Source organism: Rosa chinensis, chromosome 5 (genome assembly GCF_002994745.2).
Source record: "Rosa chinensis cultivar Old Blush chromosome 5, RchiOBHm-V2, whole genome shotgun sequence".
Taxonomy (NCBI): Eukaryota; Viridiplantae; Streptophyta; class Magnoliopsida; order Rosales; family Rosaceae; genus Rosa; species Rosa chinensis.
The window spans coordinates 21098-42841 of NC_037092.1; the positions used below are offsets into that span (position 1 = coordinate 21098).

Consider the following 21744-nt stretch of genomic DNA (forward strand, 5'->3'; position numbering starts at 1 on the left):
GGAGTAAGCCTGCAATGAGCGCTTCATACTCCACCATATTATTTGAGGCTGTGAAATTGAATTTTAACGCGTATTCCGAGTTCAGGCCCCCTGGCCCTGTAAAGATAACTCCGGCGCCACAAGCCTTGGCGCAGGCGGAGCTGTCGACATGGAGGTTCCAGTCTGACTGCTATTTGACTGCATGTTCCTCAGTGGTTGTCATGGTCGTGTCGCACTCCGCTGGCCCTAGGATGGGGTCATCTTGTCGCTCTGTGAGCTCAGCAATGAAGTCAGCCACCGCTTGACCTTTCATAGCGGTTCGTGGCTTGTACTCTATGTCGAACTCGTTGAGCTTAATGGCCCACTTGCTGAGCCGCCCTAAATGTTCCGGGTTCTGCATTACCTACCTCAGTGGATGGTTTGTCAGGACATGGATTGTATGGGCTTGGAAGTATTGGCAGAGACATCTAGCGGCGACAATTAGTGTTAGAGCGAGCTGTTCTAGGGGGATATATCTTGTTTCCGCCCCATTCATGCCTCTACCGGCGTAGAATACTGGGAGCTCGTCTTGTCCTTCTCGCCGTAAAATGGCGCAGTTTACCGCTGATGGGGATACCGCTAGGTAGATGTAGAGTATCTCACCCTGTACAGGAATGGAGAGAAGTGGGACTGCCGCCAGATATTCCTTCAAGCTCTGGAATGCCGCCTCACAATCTGGGGTCCAGTCAATTACTTTCTTGTGGGTCCTCTTCAGAACCTTGAAAAATGGGAGACTTATGTCAGTGAGCCTGGAGATAAACAGAGAAAGGGCGGTTAGCTTGCCCTGGAGGCTCTGAACGTGTACTTTCCACACCGGCAACTTCATGTTGAGGATGGCTTGCACTTTGTCAGGGTTAGCCTCTATGCCCTATTCACTGACGATGTAGCCTAGAAATTTGCTAGCGTTGACGCCAAAGAAGCATTTTTTCTGGGTTGAGGCACATTCCATAGGTCAAGAGAATGGCGAATATGATTCGGAGGTTTGCCACGTGTCCGCTGGCCTTGATGCTCTTGACCAACATGTTGTCCACGTAGACCTCTATTATTTTGCCAAGGTGTTCCGCGAACATGGCGTTCATCAACCGCTGGTATGTTGCCCTAGTGTTCTTCAATCCAAAGGGCATGACATTGTAGCAGTATAGGCCCTTGTCGGTTTTGAAGGTAGTACACTCTTAGCTGCTGGGGTGCATCTTGATTTGATTGTATCCTGAGAAGGCATCCATCATACTGAGCAAATCATGTCCTGCTGTTGCACCAACCAATTAGTCAATGCGAGGTAGCAGGAAACTGTCTTTGCGGCATGCTTTGTTGAGACCCTTGAAGTCTACACACATCCGCTAGGTTTCTTAACCATGACCAAGTTGGAAATCCACTGAGGATAATTGACTTGGAGGATGAACCCAATGCTCTGGAGCTTGGCGACTTCTTCCCCTATTGCACGATATCTTTCTTCGTCAAAGGGCCTTCGCCTCTGCTTGACCAGATAGAAAGACGGTTTGATGCTCAACTTATGCGTGATGATTTCAGGGGAGATGTTCGGCATATCAGTGTAGGACAATGCAAAGACGGAGGCGTTATCTCATAGAAACTGAGTGAGTTCTGCCGCTATCTCTGGGGCTAGCTTAGTGCCAATGCGGACCGTCTGCTCAGGGTGCTCGTCGGAGATACTGATAACCTTCAAGGATGTTTCCGGGTTGACAAGTTTCTTTTTCACATATTTCTCCTCGTCGTCCCTAGGATCTTTAATTGCATATGTTAACGACACATTGTTAATTTCCTACTGTTAGGATCTCATGGCGGCGTGTTGTCCGTGCCACAGTTGTTGAATAATACTCTCGTGCCAGCTGTTGACTTCCCTTCACGCATCCCGTTCCGTTGGGTGTGGGAAACTTCATGAGAAGAATATACCCGGTGATGATGCACTTTAGCTTGTTGAGTACTGGTCAACTGATGGTGGCATTATATGAACTGAAGCAGTCGACAACGGTGAACTCTGTATGTATCTCCGCTGTACATGGGCTAGCTCCGATGACCAAGAGCATGTAGTCAGAACCCAGTGGTTGTGTGACGTTACCGGAGAAGCTGAGCAAGGGCTCGTGATCTTGGGGTAATTTTCTATTCCATTGGAGTTGGTTATAGTAGCCATTGAAGATGACATTGACAGCGGATCTGCTGTAACGAGGACCCTTCCCACCGACCATTTGGCGTCGATCAAAAATGGATTGTCATGGGGTAGATGTACTCCCCGCTCTTCTTCCTTAGAGAAGGTAATAGGTTCCCACCCAGATTTTGGTAGTTTAGCGGATGTTGCAAATTTCTTTGGGGTGGTTAGCGCGTGCATAAACCTTTCTTGCCCTATGAGACATGTTTGTGATCGGAGCACCGTCGTCGATGGTGTTGATGCAGCGCATAGGCTCGATGTTGGTGACCACTAGAGGTGGCTGATGCACCTTGAACTGGTCCAACTTGTCATCACGATACAAAGTCTCAATTGTCGTTTTGAGAACGTTGCAATTGTTGGTGTTGTGACCGCTGTCCTTTTGATATTTGCACCACTTGCCTGTGTTTCTCGATTTTCCCACCCTTGGGTACCTTCTTGGGGGTGGCGGTGGGATCTAGTCTTTGCACTGATAGTATATCTCTTCATACGAGGCCGTGAGGACTGTAAACACTGCATACCGCTGGGAGGATTCCATCTGTTTGTTATGGTTATCCCCGTGGGATGAGCGGTTACCCTTGTGGTAATGCTGGTCCTTTTGCCGCTTGCTCTGGTAGTTGCCTTGTTGCCACTCTCTCTTCTTATCAGTTGGCAGCATAGCAGGGGTTTTGTTAGCTGTCTCTTGCTAGATTGAGGAGGGTTGAGTGGACTTTGCTGGCGTTGGCGGTGGTGGTGGGGTTTCTCCGTATGTGATGAACTCTGCCTGTGCATGGATGACGGCCTCGCTCATGACGTGGTCATACGCGGAATTTGGATGATTGTAATTGAGATGATATAGAAATGGTCCTTTTAGGAGTCCTTGCTTAAAGGCTGCCAGGGCCATTGTTTTATCAAGATCGCAACACTGAGATGTCGCCGCTCTCCACCTTGTGATAAATGCCTTCAATGATTCTTTTGTACCCTATTTGACATTGAAAAACTGACTTGTGTTGTGATGTCGGGGGCCAACAGAATGAACCGTGATAGGAAATCGTTTGATAGTGCGTGGAATGAGTCGATGGATCCTAGCAGGCATTCAAAGAACCAACTCATTGCCTCACTATCTAACGTTTCGGTGAACAAGTGGCAGAGGGTGGCATCGTCAAATCCCTTGTTATTAGTGACTTTCTTGAAGGTGTCCATATGGACGAAAAGGTCAGTCATGCTGCTATATTATGGCATTTTTGGCGTCTTTGCATGTGCTGGTCGGACTGCCTACAGAATCCTGGCGGTGAATGGCCCTAGCCTGGATTCAAAGAGCTGGTTGGGAATTGGCGTTGGGGCATCTGCCTGTGCCCGGATTAGCCTTTGTTCTAATTGTTGCATTCTTTCCAGGATTAGGGCTGTTGAGTCGCCAGCGGGCCCCTCTTGGAGGTTCCGATGCGCCAACTCTCGCCTGGGAGCAGGTGGATTACCTTCAGTTCTCGCCTTGGCTGCGGAGCGGTTGGTGTGCGGCTGTGACTCTACCTCTTGTTCTATCATTAGTCGGGGTGGGGGAGGTGGACCCATTCCTAGTAGCTATGATGGGTTCAGCGGTACCTGCATCAGTATGATTGGTGCGGGTACCAATCTGCCGACGTTGGGTCGACTACGCTTGGTACTCTGCGATGGCTCACTCTGCGCTGGGTTAGCGTTTGCCTCCAACGCCTTCTTCAGTTCGTCGAATTTTGACATCAGTGTGGCCACCTGCTTCTGGGCCTCGGCCTTTTCCTTGCACTCCTGTTCGCTCTCCCTATTTGCCTTGCAGAGGTCCGCCAGTGCCAGCTCATACATAGCGGTGAGGTCTTGGCCAAGTGGGCGACGATTGCTGCCCGAATGAGCCTCTGCTGAGACTTGGGTTTGTTGGATTTGGGGGATGGCCTGTGACTCCACACTAGGATTGATTGGAGTGTTGAATAAGGCACGGTTGACGTTAGCCGCTGGGTTGGTGGGTTGGGGGTTGACGGACTGGTTCGCTTACCCTTCGGCATTTCCCCAGCTACCGTTAGTCATGGTGATTGTTGTGGTGGGATGGCCTTTTGCTCAAGGGTTCCCACAGACAGCGCCAATGTTAATGTCTAAGATTTAGCGGTAGCTAAATCTCGGTTAACGTTGGTCCGGTGGGCGGACCGCTACTTGTGATATTCTTAAAGCTTCTGCTACCTGTCAAGTAAAATACAAAGGGCATCAGAGGGAGACCGCGCTGGGCGGTCTTATCTTCTCTGATGCCTAAGTTAGTGAAAGTATTTATGTTGACAGAATAACAATAGGTGAGTAGTAAATGCGTAATTAATAAGGAGAAAGGAGTGGACCTTTTATAAGTGAGGAAGAGGCTGACCTCTTCCTTATTTTCGATGTGGGATTGATATGTTTCAGTTCCCAGCTTCTAATGCTTCAGCGAGGCGATCTTGGCTCAGCGCGTGGCAGCGCGTCAGTGGTGATCTGGAGGTGAGCCGGGGCTTCGGTGATAGCTTGTTTAGCTGTGTTTCGGTAGGTCACACCGTTGATGGTTGTTGGTACCGCTGGCGGTAGTATTAGTGTGGCTCATTGTAGCTAATTATGCTTGGCAAATGCAGGTACCGCTTCGATGCCTAAGTCAATATCGTTATAAGATAATGATAATGGAAAGCGATAGTAAACAGTTACCTCTTTGGGTTGTTGGAGATGACTTTAATGTTGCAGATTTGTGCTAGCTTGGTTTCATTTCCTTCAGTGTGGGAAGTTTGGTGTTCCCGATATCGCCCCAAGGGGTATCAGGACCCCTAGCTATGAGCTCTTTCTTTACTCTGCACTGATTAGGCTAGTCTTGTGCTTCCAATACTTGTGTCTGGGAGGTATATGCATACCAATAGATCATACTCGGCGCTAGTCACATATTTACATCAATATGTATCATGCACCTCGTACATTCGTATGTGCCAATGCATATCAATGCAACTAACATATGTTGCCCAATACAACAGGCATTCTATGTGCACATGTTCCTATATTTGTTTTACAGGTTGAAGAATCCCTTCTTGCTTACAGAGTTCGGGGACTTGTAGGGGCTCGGCACCTCTTGAACGTCACTTATGCTTGATGACATCATGCTTATAACTCCCCAACCAAGAAACTCCTCTTACTTGGGGACTTGTACATACCTCCAATAGTATGGAAGATTTGCTACATCACCAAGTATAAGTAACACCGTCTTAGGGGGGGGGGGGCCACAAGCTATGCTGGGGCCCAACCAAGACATACATCCCGTAGCCCGACATCCAATCTACCCCGTGGTGGTCGGAGGAGGCCAAGACCTCTACGGGAAGCAACCTTCTCAGCCTTGCCAACTTGCCTTCACAACATGCTTTGAAGACTACAAATGGGACTCTTTGTCCCACATTGAAGAAAACGTAAATGAGAGGGGTTCTCTTGCCTATAAAAGGGATCTCGGCCTCCTCCCACTTAGATAACCACCCCATTACATACTTTATAATCTTGTTGGGCTGCAAGGCCCAAACTCATATAGTGCAACACTTCAAGTGAACGTAGTTTCTCGCTAGGTTAAGCACTGTTGCACTTCAATATCTATTTCAAGTGCAACAGTGCTTACGCCTTACATATAAAAGCCTTGTATTTATGTAATCATTAGTCTTATATATAGAACATGTATTGTAACCAAAAAAACTTTATAAATTGTCATCCATTCATAATAAGCAAGTACTAAAACCATATAATTCAACAAAAGCCTAAAGCCTAAATGAGAGAAAGTTCATGTGATCATTCGGCTAAAGAAAGAAACCCAAATCTGTAACCGAAGCTTTTCGATTAGGAACCCTGTTTCATATGATTAAGGAGTGAAAGGAAGGAAAAAAGTGAATCAAAAGGAACCACCTTGTTTCATAATATTGCAGGGTAGTGAATCAAACATTGCATTACAAATCCAAATTCAAATTCCAATTGCACATAACTGTGAGCCCCGGAAGATATTTAAGGAGTGGATGTGTAATTAGTCGAGATTAAGTTTATTGATCTCGGTAATTATTTTAAGGCTCGGGAATAATTTATGAAAATTACCACAAAGTGGGATCTTCAAATTAAGAGTCCGATAATAAAGTACGCAATGCAACGAGCTTGTGGAAATTTTCAGTGAATTTTTCGGACACCTGAAGTATTTATTATGAATTTCTAAAGTTAGCAAATTATGGAAATTCATTTAAAATAAGAAGAAAATGCCATGGTGCAATCTGAGCAGTCAAAATTAGCCATCGCTTGATCAGAGCAGTCGAAATTCAATCAAGAGTGGGTATATAAGGTGGAGATCGAATCAAACGATCCAGATAGTTCCAGAAACCCTAAAACACGTGACTCGGATCGCAACCTGGAAACCCGCGAAGGAGCTCTGGCCGGAACTTCGCCTTCCAACCATCTCAGGCCGACGCACCGGCGCCAATCTCTTCGTCTCGGTGTCGCCATCCTATCTCTGGTCTTCGTTCATCTAACCGTAAAGTTTGGAGAGCAAATCGACGCTGAGATGCTTGAACACTCCGGCGGTTTCGCAGCAAATTATGGCGACTCCGGCCACCGATTGAGATGCATGTAGTATGAAACTAACTCCTCTCATCATGATCTACGATTCTATGCAATTAGTTTTTGAATTTAATCATGTTTTAAGAAAAAGAAAAAAAATTCCCAAGCGTTCGCTCATGCCGCCTTAAGGCCCGATTTCGCCGCCTTCTGCACCTTCATCGCCACCTTGAGCGCCTCAACGCCTCAATTGCAAAATAAAGACAATTTCCCATACGCCTCACGCTTTCGAAGCCTTAAAGCGCGTCTTTTAATACATTGGTCTTAGGCGCGCCTTTTAATACATTGGTATAAGCTATAGAAAATCCACTTTATATCTAAATCAACTATTTTGAGGTCCATAAATAGCTGTGCATGCATTACTGGTACTCATAATGAAATCTAAATAATTTTTGGAAAAAAAAAAAAACAGAGAAACACAATTACTAAATAAATAATTAACGAAGTGAGTGACAATTAAAAGGCTTCACCATCCACACGGGCAGTCGCCGATCGTGTATGAGGCTTAGCGATTATAAAAGTTGGACATTTTACGCCATTTTTGAAGAGCAAGTGCAAGATCCCCAAGGCCAAAAGGCCTCAATGTTGTACGCATTACCATACTATCCATTTTGAGTTCGGGGTTACTATAATTTCATTGCCAAGTTAAGGGATATATTTGCACAACAAAAACTACATATTAGTATGTCAAATGAATATAAACGGCAGTACTAATGAGAAAAATAAAATAAAAAGTATCACAGGTCCTACCCAGAACAAGAAATAGATAAAAATATTTTTCAACCCTTGTCCGTTGCGAACAAGATATTATGAGGAAGATCCTTGCCCTTCAATTTAGGAGAGAGGTGCGGGCAAATCACAGCTTTGGCAAATCAACTGTGTTTGCAAGTTATTTTATTTCTCTAAAAGATCATTAGACATTGCAGAGGGTATCCTGTGGCAATTTAGAATTTTTGAAGTCGCAACTTTTGCTAAATGATAGTTCAACACAACAACTCTATCATCATCCAAATCAAAACGCACGCTCTCTTCACTACAGTTCTCGACAAGTTGGCATAAATGTTTCAAATTTTCAACTTCTATCCCGTTAACCTTCTTAACCTGCCACAATATATTCCACCACACATAAACAAGTGCATGTGTGAGAGTCTCAACTTCTGTGTTATGCATTAACCTCAAGAAACATTAACAATACTAATGAACCCTAAAACTAAGTGATATAACAGTTGTTGCAGTAACTGAGAGATTAGCTCATACCTGCAGCTCTGCAAGACGTTCATATCCAGCATTGATATCATCCATGAGTACCTAAACCAATTAAAACTATAATTCAAATTTCACCACCTAGACAATTGAAAAAGACTACTGCATTTGGACTAGCATAGTAGAAGGTTAAAGTTTAGCATTTGCATTTTTTCTGATAAACCAAAGGTGGTGCAACTCATAATATAGGACATACAGCTGCAATTCATCAGAACAATGGTAATTAGTCTTTTCCAGTAACCTATTTCAATCATTTCATGTCAATTTCTTTTTTGTTATAATTAGGTGTTTTCCTTGAAACAAGCATAACATATCTATATATTCATGTGTGTACGGTCACACAAAGATAATATTATGAATACAAACATCTGCATTTAAGTGTACCAAGTAACAACAGACAGTCATGTATTCTAATGTATCCACGTTAACATCCACATTTTATAAAGTGGACATGTAGAACAAACTTAATCGTTCTTTTACCAAAGTCAAAATTATGATAACATAATAAAATTAAAAAAATTAAAGTAACAGTATTTTACAAAAGTTATGGTATTTTAAAATGCCAATTATGTATTTTGAGGAGGAGCATCCGTTACATTGTTGCTAAAATACTAATATTTTGAGTTCTTATGTTGTTGGATCGATCCTGACAGAGCTGCTCACTTAAGGAACAATTTTTTAGGGACTGTAAGGGACAAGTGCATCTGACGGTTGAGAATATATGCATAGTTTTAAGTTGTTAGAATTTCAACATTTAAATTTAATACAAGTGGCTAAGATCCACTTGTCCCTCACATTTCCTTAAAATTGTCCCTTCGGTGAGTAAGACTATCGATCCTGATAACAAAAAAGTCTATCTGGGAACTGGATCCAAATCCAAAAGAGGCTTGACTTTATTAAAATAGATAAATTACCCAGGTCAGAAATTGGAAAGGACAAAATTCATTATAAAAAGGACATTGCCTAACTCAAAAGAAAATGCATTTTGGGTCAGATAACTTAAATGAAATTCACAACTTAACATAAGTTTGTGAATTTCATTTAATAGTACAATGAACATTCAAAAGTAGTACTTCAAAAAAATAATAATAAAAACAAAAAATATAGCAGACCTGAGAAAGGATGACAATCTGTTCACCAGCTCTTTTAGGTGGTTCCCTCAATGCGATTTCGCATAATTTACGAGGTGAAGTATTATACCAATCTTCTCCATACTCATGAAGGTAAGGTTGAGTGAGTGGAACAAAGACCAAACCAGCAAAAATGTAATAACTAGGAAGTTTATCGAACTGATGAACTGGAACTAACGGTTGTAACTGCATAATTGAACATCTAATAAATAAAACAATAAGAAGGTAACTATAAATTGCATGGGAAAGATGATCTTCATTACTGATCAAACAACCACTCATCTATTTATATGTCATCTTCATTACCCATGCAAGAAGATGGCAGTTCAAGCATTTACAAGTATAAAAGCTAAATCCAAAATGCATAATGACAGCATAACACAATCCATATGGTTGCATTTACTACTTTAGTGAGTTTACAAATCTTTTTTCTCTTCTGAAACTGGCTAGTCTCAAATATTACTAATCTTCTTGTGCTTTTCTCTCCTTTAAAACAAGAAACTTCATTTGAAACATGGCAAAGAGTGACAATGTAGACAAGAAGCTGGATACCACAAGTGCGACAAGGTAACAAAGACCAAAATTTCAGGACATCTAAATCTCTAAGGTACAATTAAACAAGAAATAATCTAGCAAACGTCACATGTATAAATATCTAAGCAATTTATTAGTAAAATTGTGATATATGGAACACCATTCTGATATTGTTCCACAGATCCCCACATCCTTACACCACACTTTAATTCCTTACAATCCCTTTCCAACCACCATAAAGTTCAACCAGAAATATATAACGTAGGCATGCCAAACAATAAACACTGCAAACACCGCATATCTCAAAAAAGAGTTTACAAGCAAGCGAACAACCAACTTTCCATCTTTGTTGCACTTATAGCACCAACTAATCATTATCCACTCTCACCATGGGCAGGCTAACAGCTATTGGATTAATGATATGGTACATAAATTTCTTGACTTGTTGTTTCAGTAGAGTTTTTTTTTTCCTAAACAACTTGTTTTACTCTATTTGAATTGCAAGACAGAAAATACAATAATATAAAAATAAAAATAAAAATAATAATCTTATGCAACTCCAAAGGACACCCAGCTTATACTTATTCTTCATGATAGAAAACCCACTAAATCAAGTAAGCATGCAAAAATAGTACCCATGACTTACAGGTTGAAGGGTGATAGTGAATTCATATTCTTCGCCATCCCTCAAAACTCTAACTACAGCTGTTTCATTGGGTTTCTTCATGGACACCAAATGATCAAATGTTATCCGCTCTCTGTTCCTGAAGTGAACTGCATTGTGTTGAAATCATACCACAGATTAAAAACATAAGAGGAAAAACATATAACTGGAAACAAAAAAAAATCCTCTACCATGCTAAATGGACAATTTGTTGATACGATCATGACATTTTACATTAACCACCAAATATTTTTCAACTTTTATAGTAAAGCCTGACCCAACCTAATGACCTTGTTGGAGATATCTCCCTAGGGACACCACCTGCTGATACTCATATGTTGTCTTCTTAACACCTAAGTAAACCTGATAATATGTCCCTATTTGAAAATGCTTTTCAATTACATTTTCTTGTTTAATAGTACATCTGTATAAGTCTTTTATTAGTTGATTCTGAAATACCACAGCATTACCAAACTCCTCGTAAGAGTGGCTTGGTAACTCAGAGAACAGTTTGGTTGGAAATAACACATCAGACAATCCAAATGATGCACAAAATTGGCAGCGTTTGTGTTGACGGTTTCAACTTTCTGTTGTTGATTTCACTAGATATTTTTACAATTTCATTGAAATGAGTCAAGAAGACATTACTTTTGGTACAGCATGAACCAGAACCACACAAAAGAAAAGAAAAAGTTATTGCAGTTACGGATAGTAAAAGTGACAACCTGTTCCATCATTTGCTACAGGAACTCCATCAAAGAAAAGAACAACATCATCTTTCTTTAAGACTTTGTGGGCATCCGAAAGAGGGTTGATTTTGCTCACTAGTACCCCAGTCATTTCAGGACGCATTTGAAAGTGGTTCCGGAGTTGAACATTTTCAGTAGGCTGGCATGACAAACCTAGAGAGCAGAATCCAACATATTTACCTCTTTCTTCAACTCCAGCAATAAAATGCTTTATTACAGGAACAGGAATTATATAACTGGAAATTCCAACAGATGAAGACAATGACATGTTAGCCAAAAATGAACAATACCCTGACACAAGATCGAGGTTCAAGGAAGCAAATGCTTAAACTTGGACTAAAAGATGCTTGGTGATGAATTTATGCCTTTGGTTGAAATCAGAAAATTTAATAGACAAGTGAAATAATGCTTCTACAGTCTACTATAAGTTACAGAGGTTTGCATTAATTTTCAGATTTAAGACAAAGATCATGTCATGTCACTCACGTGGTCCAAAGTATAATATATGTTTTTAGGTGTAAACAGAATAATCAACATGTATGGCTAAAAGGTAACGATTGTAAAAGAAAACTGTCCTATAATGCTATGAAAACTATAATTGGCAATCTGAACCAGAATATGACTCACCCAATATTCTCTGCACCAGAAAGGTTTTGGAAAGCAACACCAGCAACTTTATTTCCCATGATTGCTGGGCCACCACTATTTCCGGGATTTATTGCTGCATCAATCTGTATTGCCATAAGCTGGGTTGCACCATGAACATATTGTGTAGGTTCAACCCTGGAAACAACACCTTTAGTAACAGAGATATTGTCCCCACCTGTGGCCAAAACCAAAGCATTGATTAATTTTTATTTTTTTTAACAAACATTTCCTGTATACCCCAGGCTTTCCCTATTAATTCAGTGAACGAAAAATTCCACCATCTGGACCTTATGTGCACTAATTACCTGGATAGAAGGCTTTACACAAGGACAATGAAGTAAAGAAGCAATGTTCAAGGTAGTATTGAGAGAAGCAAAAGCGCTATCCAAGCATATGTACAATGAAAAAAAAAAAACAGCTGTGACATCAATGAAAAATCAATCTTTTCTTCGAAGTAACAAGAAAATACAAAATTGAAGAATTTAGAAATATCTGTTTCAATTTACCATCAAGTAGCTCTGTCAAAGAGTCTTATTTCATATTTCCTCCACTTTGTATAAGTTAAAGTCAATATTCTAGAACTTCTCATATTTTATGGAATTTTTTCTATCAGTGCCTATGAGTCCGATCTAATGTTCAGGAGACTTCCGTAATTTTCATTAGACGTTCCAAAAAAAGTTTGGTTGTTCACATTGGAAAGGGGTGTCGTAACCTGCATAGTAGGCCACTGTGCAACCATTGAACCAATCTGAATCATACACAACCATTTTTAAAATATGGGGATGAAAGTATTTGTTACTAGAGACCAGAACACTTCTTTGTCGCATGTTATTCTACTATCATGACAGGCATCAAGAATAGGAGGGAGTTTGAACTCTCCTCCTAAAGAGCCACACCAAAAATAAAAACATAAAAAATGTCAAAGGGGAAAAATGAGTCTTGGTATTCTGATGATTCAGAAAAATTTAACGCTAACAGAATTGATCAAAAGAGAAGTTTTGGTTATTGAACCAATTTGTCTATCTATAAAAAAAAACTGATGGAGAATTTAACACGTAACAAACCATTGGTATTTCATTGGTTCATCACGGCCAAAACTAAAAAATTTCTCTTGCATAACAGTATCAAACTGAGAAAAGTTATGCAGACATTCTAGGGACATTCACTCTAGTCGGGAAATAAAGCTAACAAAACTGTACTAAGGATATTATCAGAAGAATAGTTCCACTCCTATTTCTGCACATAACAGAAATAAAAGTACGGATATTATCAGACGATTAGTTTCTCATAAATCCATTTGATAACCTATGGTGGAATATAACATTCCTTCATAGATGTGCATAAGGTAGCGTTAACCGGCAATTCATGGACTTGGTGAAGATAACCCAGAGGATGGATTGAAGTAAATTGTACATATAAGAGACATGAATGGATAAGTCTGCAGCATAGAGAAAATGAGGACTAGATTATGAAACATTGTTTGTTGATCAGATCTGTTCTGTTCTGATATGATATGGTTCTAAACATTGAAATGAATTCTATGATTAATTTAACTTCTTTGTTTCTCTTCACTGATCTATTATTGGATCTGATATAAAATAAACAGAGTGGTAATAGTAAATTTTACTGTTACCTTGAGGATATCCAACAACAGCAACAGCTTCTTGCAGAAAAGGAATATCCCCTAGCTCAAGGGAATTCATACCCTCCCAGAACTTTTCAGTTTCAACACTCAAAATGGCTAAATCACATTCATGACCAACAGCTTCAACTTGCGCTTTATACTTGGTAGGCGAGCCATGCTTTCTTACCAGAACAAATGTATGATCAGCAACTACATGAGCGTTTGTAAGAATTTTCTTGCCGGCGATTACAAATCCTGGATAAAAAAATATCTCGAAGTAAGAGTGAATTGTGCAAGTAAAATAATTTGATGGAGTTAATCCAAAAAATAAAATCTAAAATCCAAGAGGTTTGGAACAAGTTGGGAACCGAAATGAGGATTGTTTTTGTTGACAATAACTCCTTTGCCTGGTTGAGCTGCTACAATAATTTCATTTTTTGTTCCTTTAGTGTATGACAGAAGAGTAGAGTAGTATGCATATGCAGAATGTGAAAAATTGGTAAGTGAAAAACGAAATGAGAGAGTACCGGAACCCATGGTCTCTCGTTGGGACTTGTTCTGCCAGGGCAGGAAGTAGTTAGGGCTGCTCGCCACAGTAAAGATCTTCACCACTGAGTCCAATGCCAGCTCTACGGCATCCGTATCCTTTGTGCTCCGGTTCTCGTTGTTCCTCCGAATACCGAAACGTCGTCGTCGGAGCATATTATTCCTGACTGAGGGGGAGGCGACCGACACCGACTCAGACGAGGAACAAGAAGCAGCAGCAGCATCTTCTTCAACATTAGCTGCCGCCCAGGTACTGCTACTACAGCTAATACCACTTCTCCTTGACGTATAATCTTTTAACAACTCAATAGAGCATAGCCGCCTTCTGAGGAGTGTTCGGGCGGACGTAACCAGCATTTTAACGCAGCAGCGCTTTGCTGAGCAGCCGGAGTTGAGTTCCCTAACAAGAAGAAGGAGCAGAGGGCCAGAGCGTCACAGCCATTAAGGATTTAGAGTTGGGCCTTAAACAATGGGTACTGATTTGTAAGGCCCAGCTAGCTAACCGACCTAGTGTTTTGGTTTTCAAGGCCTCCTGTTATTTCAATCCGAACACGTCCCAACATTCTATACTTAGCCCTAGCGCCGCAAGAGAGACCCAACACCTCCAAACGTTTCCTGTCCGGCGGCAGCCATAGTTAGCGCCGGTATTGCCTCGTTGTCCCTGTTGCTGGCTGCAGGATGGGTACTTCATTGCCCGGGGGTTTTTAGTCTGAAGAGAAGGGGTTGTCTTGAGGTTTTTTGGCAGGATGGTTGGTGGCAAGTTTTGGCCAGCGTCTCTGGGCGTTTTGACGTCGTTTTTGTGCAGATTCAGCATGGGGATTAAGCGTCTGGGCGCGCTTATGGTGGATTTCCAGATCCAGCAGTGCGAGCTTCGTGGGGCTCGGGGTTTGAACTCGATAGCGATGTGGGCTGCGTGGGGCTCAGGGCAGAGCTCAACGTCGATACAGGCTACGTGGAGCTGTTTCTCGTTTTTCTCGTGGGCGGCGCTGCTCGTGGCGAAACGGGTGTTACTTGTTCATGGCGAGGCTCGTCGATGGCGGAAAAGTACCTGCATTGTATAGGCGGCTACTGGCATGGTGGAGACATGGTCTAGGCTTGGGTCCATTTATCTTGCTGGGCCTTGAGATTGGTCCTCTTGCTCTTAGGGCTGCCCGGCTTTCTAATTTAGGCTGGGGTTTTTAGCCCTAACCCCATTTATATGCTTTTTGTTTTAGGGAAACTATATTTGAGAGATAATTTGCCGTATTTTCTCATTGATAATAGGGGCCTCTTTATATAGAGGATTACAATGCATAGAATCTCAATCATACAAGGAAAGTAATCGTACATTGAATAGGAATCTAAATCCTTCTAATTTAACCCTATTACCACTAGAGCAAGTAACCTAGAGTTTGGACCAAACACAAATTAGGGTTTACTTGAACACTCCCCCTTGTGTTGCCCAAACGCGGTGCTTCTCTCATTGCCTCGTTAAAAACCTTGCTGAGTAACAAAAACCCAGTGGGATAAAAATAACCTCGGTCGAAGGGGAAAAAGAGCACAACACATCATTCACGTTTCGAGGTGAACATGTAGATATCTCCCCCGTCTCCCCCTGATGACTACGATCATGGGAGTTCAAATAATTTCCGCAAGCCAATTCTTGCCACATGTTTCTCGAACGTGGATTTGGGCAATGACTTAGTAAACAAGGCTGCCGCATTATCCTCAGATTGAACCTAGTTCACTTTGGTATTTGAGGAGAGTCTGTTGTTGCTGATTATGTTTGGTGTTGTTGTTTTTGATGTAGCCTTGCTTCATTTGTTCAAAACGAACAGCATTATCCTAAATGCTCGTAGGCACATCTTGTGGTAGACTTCAAACCACACTTGTTCGAACATGCTTGATGATGGATCCAATCCATAAACATTCACGAACCACTTCGTGAAGAGCAATAATCTTTGCATGGTTCGAAGATATAGAGACTACGGTCTGTTCTGTACACCTCTAAGATATCACAGTTTTTTCCCATGGTGAACACTTAACCAATTTGGGAGCGACCTTTGTGTGGGTCAGAGAGGTACCTAACATCAGCAAAACCTTCCAAAACACTTATATCATTTTGAGATGGGGATAGAGAACGCAGGCCAGCATTGGCGGCGTTTCTAGTGTGTGATGGGTCCGAATCCATCTTCTCTCTGTCGGAATAGAACAAGCCCATATCAATCGTACATCTCAAGTACTGAATGATATCTTTTACACCAATCAAAATGGTGTTGCGTTGGCGCAGAGCTATACATTAGCTAACAAGTTCACTGCAAACAAGATGTCCTGTCCTGTAAATTGAGCTAAGTACAATAATGCGCCTATTGTACTTGAGTAAGGCACTTTTGCCTCTAGCACATCTTCATCATCATCCTTCAGACGAAGAGGATCCTTTTCAGGATCAAGACTACGGACGATCATGGGGGTGCTTAAAGGTTTGACCTTGTCAAAATGCCTAAGTATCTATCGAACGATGCTCAAGTTCCAAACTGAGACATAATCATGTTCTCCCATAATCCTTCATCTCAAAATCGGATTTCAAGTGTTCAACGGTTTCCCTTCACTCTTTTAAGGGCTTCTAATGAAGATCATGTCCAACATGAACCGCGATAGAATCTAAAACTTGTTATGGAAACGGGTGGGCATATCCCTTCCAAATCAAGTAGTCATCTTAGTGAGCGTTTCAACCTTATTGTAAACGCGCTCCGTGGTTAGAGCCACTTGACTTAGGTAAATGAAGTTCACCATGAACCTTCATGTACATTCCGTGTCTAGATCCCCATAAAGATATGTAGTGACCACATTTGTAAGCTGCATTTTCAGTTATTCGGAAACTACCAAACTGATAGAGTAGTGGAGTGCAATGACATCCATTACGAAAGAATATATCTCATCGTAGTCAATTCCAGGGCGTTTTGCCAAAAGCCTTGCGCCATAAGGCGAGATTGCCATCTCTTTTTCTCATCACGCTTTCTAACGAAGACCCATTAGTCAATAGGTTTTATGTCAGGAGGTGTTGGCATTATTGGCTCAAAAAACCTTCCTCTTCGTTAGAGAATCCATCTTAACCTGGATCGCATCTTTCCATTTAGGCCAGATTTCTCTATGTTGGCATTCATTCATTAACGGAGCGTGGTTCGATATCATCGGACTCAACAAACTCATGCGCATGTGCAACTACATCATCATTATGATGGAGTTTCTATCCTACGTCTCATGTACACTAGTGTAATTTTCATAGAGCTCTATATTCTCAGGAATAGATTTTGACGTTGAGGCGTCCCCCACCGATAACCATAACCCAAAAGATTCTCATGAGACGGATTTTGAGTGTCGATGATCAAAGGATTGGAGTGTGCTAAAGCATCCTTCGAACCTACGGGCCTCCCACGCATCCTAGCTGGGGCCATGGCCTGTAACGCCAGAGTGCCACTCTCTTTGGCGTTGGCACCATGCCTACCTCTGTGTAGGGTGGCGCTACGTCGTCTCGTAGGGACGTCCTTCCTTGCAGGCTTGTTTGCAGCATATTTGTGTGATCTAGTCACTTTAACAAGGATCGAGATGAGACATAGTGGGGACAGGCCATGACAATTCATGTCGTTCCTGCTGAACATCCGTGTTCTTATCTCCCCCTAATGACGGGAAGACTGTCTCATCAAAGTGACAACCCGCAAATCTATCGGTAATGAGATTGCCTTGCAAGGGCATCAAGTGACGGACGATTGTTGGAGTCTCAAATCCAACGTAGTTGCCCATTCGTCTGTAAGGACTCATCATAGAGCATTATGGCGGCGCAATTGGCACATAAATGGCTCACTCAAATATGCGTAAGTACTATACTTGTACCTAGTCACTAGCTGTAACGCAGAGGTACATTGAGTGGCGGTGGGTCGTAGACGAATTAGCATAGCTGCATACGATATTGAATCACCCCATGCGGATATAAGGAGATTGGTGCGCATTACCAATGTCCGGACTATCATCGTAATCGTTTCCGCAAGACCATTTGGGTGTGTACATGGGAATGTGATGTCCAACATCAGTCCCATTGCAATATCCATCGAAAGTCTTTCAATGTAAACTCTCTAGCATAGTCAAATCCAATTGATTGAATAGGATGATCCGGGGAGTGAGCCCGTTGTCATATGATATGTGCTAGGAGTGTAGCATAAGTAGCATTTATAGGTGGATAATGGCACAACAAATGACCAGAGTATTTGCGTGTCAACCAACATCATGAGATATTTAAGTGTCCGCAAGTTGGTTGAATCAATCCACAGAATCCTCATGGATTCTATATAAGAACAGAATGAGTATGTTCATTTCCTTTGCAGAGGACGGTCTTAGTCCTAATTTCCCTAAGGAACGGGCTTTGTAAAAAGAGCGAGAGGCTTTAGAAGCAACCAATGAGAATTTTGGTTAGGCATAAGCATCTGAAACGCTATTTGAAGTAAGTTAGTGATTGCAGCATCACCTGGGGCGCCATCACCATGATGGACGTTATCCATGGTGCCATGGATAGGGACTGTGCCAGCTCCAGGCTGGTGGTGGACGGAGGCGGTGCCCTAGGCAGCAGCGTCGGTCACACTTAGTCTAGAAATCAACTTTTGATTCATGCTTCGTTTCGCTCTAAAGGAATGATGTCCATATGAAGTCTTTAATAGAAGGGTCATCATATCATGACTAGGATGATCTATCCTGTCGTGACAAAGCCAATATGTGTCTAAATCCAAGAGATATTCTCTATAACTTTATTGGATTAATAGCTCGAATAGTGACATAGAATCCACTAGAGAGACACATAAACTTCTCTAAGATGCGCCATTATTTGCAATCATTAGAGGTATTGCAAAGGAACTCATTTCCATTCTCTACATACGTTTTCGCATGGAATCCGTTAGCTATTCATAGGTGTGATTCGCCCTAGAAGCGTAGAGAGTTTCTGTGATAGTAATTAAGGTGCCATTTGGCAAGTGGAACTTGGGTTATTCCATGTCCTTGAATTAATACTGATGGCCCAGCCATTGTAGTCACAAAAGTCATATGCTCAGAATCAAAATGGAGTCATAAAGAACTCGAAATTTTATTCATAAGCCAACAGAGTTACATCTTTGTCTCTTTGACTAAACAAAATCTAATCCAAAATGATAGCTAATGCAAAACAATGGTAGTCGTCTAACTTCTTTCGGTAATTCAAAAATAAATGTGACCAGGTGAGTAGAGAGACGACGGTGGAGCAAGGCTCGCTTAAGTACCACTAATCTCAGAACCTTCCTAGACATCACACTTACTTTGAGTGAGCCTACTTTGAAGAAAAGCTAAACCATTGGCATTTACAACAAAAATATATGGCAATTGCCTATTACATCTCTTGGAAAAATAAAGACTTAAACAGAATTGGTGATCTATTGATCCCAGCCAGATTTGTAGCCTTCAACCCTTCACTCTAGATCATCTTCTTGATCTTCTTGTTCCATATAGTGAGCTTCTCTTGCTTCACAATATGCTTTGTAGGCGGTGATAATTTCTCCACGAGCTCTACAAATGTGTGCCCAATGATTAGACACTCCACATCAAGAACATACATCTCTTTGCTCAAACTCCATTGATTGAGGTGCTTTGAAAGCGTCATTTAGATAGCTCTTAGTGTTGGTGGCGCCACCAACATGGCCAGAGGCGTTGCCTCCCTCTCTCTTTCCACGTTTACCTCTTCGGTTCCGTGTTCGCCTATTTTGGCGATTACCTTCCCAAGTAGAGCGATTATATGAACCAGAACGTCCAAATGTATTCCTAAGATTAGGATTTCGCTCTTGGTGCCCTCTCTTTGGGGCGCGACTATAATTGGATTCCGGAATATGCTCTGTCCCCACGGATCTCGAATTATAGTTCTTCACAAGGATGTTGTCATGCTTTTCAGCGACAATCATAGCTCCAATGAGCTCATGAAACCTTGTGATTCGTCTTGCAGTAACATCGATTCGATAGTTCTTAGCAACCATCAATGCAGAGACGGGGAAAGTAGAGAGAGTCTTCTCAATCAACATTGCATTTGTGATCTCTTTACCACAGAATTCCATTAAGGATTTAATGCGAAGTGCTTCCGAGTTGTAGTCAAGAACTAACTTGAAATCACAAAAGCGGAGGCTATGTCATCTCACTTCTAGGTCAGGAAGCAGGGAGTCATGGACGTTGCCAAATCTATCTTCGAGTGAGACCCACAGCCTTCTGGGGTCTTCTTCATTCATACACTCGTATTGGAGCGAATCATCCATATGATGAGTCATTAGGATGATGGCTTTCACCTTATTTGCCTCTAAGGCTGCTCTATTTGCTTCCAAAGCTTGAGCTTGCTCAACAGTTAGCACGTCCTGGCTAGGCTCGAGAATCGTATCCAAGATTCCATTGGCCTTGAGATGCTGGCGGATATCACGAACCCACCTGTGATATTCAGAGCCAGTTGTTCCCAATGGAGCTAAGTCCAATTTGTTCAGGTTACTCATCCTGAAAGAGAATAAGAAATTAGGGTTAGTTTCGGAGCGAAAAATGCTACCACGAAAACAAATAAAATTTCTGAGTGTAGTCGCTTCCAAGAAATTAGGAATTTCCGAGCGTAGTCGCTTCCAAGAAATTCGATTCCAAGAGGGGTTGGATTAGATCGAAACAATGATGTTTGCGGTCGATCATTTTATCTCAACAAACTCTAAGTTTGGAGAACTCTACAAGCTCCAAGCTTGGAGTGAGCACGAACTCCCACAGTTCCGCTAAATTTGGTCTCCCCTATGATAAAGAAAGGGGGGTAGAAGAAGGGAGGTTGCAAGTCCTCAAAAAAGAAGCGAAAAGAATAAAAAACTTCAAAAGCGGGAACTTTTAGTAAACCATACCTCTTAGGATTGCAGAGCGTATTCGATCCTCATTGTAAGATTGCAGACGAGCTTCAGTCCTAAGCAAATCAAACTTGTTGAAAATTGGAGCAGATTCTCTTCTGAACAGCACCCACTCCGATTAGTGTACAGGTCTCAAAACCACTCCAATAGAGCTGAAATTTGGAAGTCAGATGGAAGAGACAGAGGCGAACAACTTTGATGAAGGAAGAATTTTGATCTGAAGTTCCGAACTAGACATTTCGGGGCTTGCAAACTGACTGATATGCACAAGAGCGAGAGGATCGGAGAAACTAGGTGGAGAAGGATGCAATGGGCATGCAGCAGTGCTGCAGGGGCAGCAGATGTGCGGCAAGGCTGCAGGAGAACAGCGGCGGTAAGTCTCAACCGTGGTGAGGCGGCGAGCGTGGGCTAAGTGCTTGCGGTAGCGACGAAGATTTTCAGGTTTTTGATTTTTAGTTTTTGTGGTTAGGGCTCGTGCTGATAACGTGTTTTAGGGAAACGATATTTGAGAGATAATTTGCTGTATTTTCTCATTGATAATAGGGGTCTCTTTATATAGAGGATTACAATGCATAGAATCTCAATCATACAAGGAAAGTAATCGTACATTGAATAGGAATCTAAATCCTTCTAATTTAACCTTATTACCACTAGAGCAAGTAACCTAGAGTTTGGGCCAAACACAAATTAGGGTTTACTTGAACATAGTTTGTCTAAATTACAATAATTCCTTGTATTAGGAAACTAAGCACCGACCGAAAGAGGATATCCGTTATTTCTACGTATTTGAATGTACAATGAGTAGGACTATATGTACGTACCATTTGTGGGTACTACCACTAGCTTCTTGTCTGTCTATAAATAACAACGAAAGGGTATGTAACGGCCTATTCTGACTTGTGATGAATATATTGGCACCCA

At 41.9% G+C, this 21744-nt stretch overlaps 1 protein-coding gene across 2 annotated transcripts; it reads right to left on the reverse strand.

Moving 5' to 3' along the window:
• Positions 1 to 7394: 7394 nt before the first annotated feature.
• LOC112168267 (protease Do-like 10, mitochondrial) lies at positions 7395 to 14362 on the reverse strand. Of its 2 annotated transcripts, none has more exons than XM_024305389.2 (8): positions 13897 to 14362; positions 13379 to 13624; positions 11725 to 11920; positions 11074 to 11333; positions 10331 to 10458; positions 9133 to 9336; positions 8015 to 8065; positions 7395 to 7858 (listed from the first exon to the last, which is right to left on the reverse strand). In XM_024305389.2, the coding sequence occupies exons 1-8, from the start codon at positions 14270 to 14272 to the stop codon at positions 7652 to 7654; spliced, it is 1668 nt and encodes a 555-aa protein (XP_024161157.1). In that variant the 5' UTR covers positions 14273 to 14362; the 3' UTR covers positions 7395 to 7651. The 2 variants fall into 2 exon arrangements, 1 of the variants encoding a protein (XP_024161157.1); XR_005800677.1 differs by having other exon boundaries at positions 7805 to 7858; positions 8015 to 8080; positions 13897 to 14361.
• Between the last annotated feature and the right edge of the window lie 7382 nt (positions 14363 to 21744).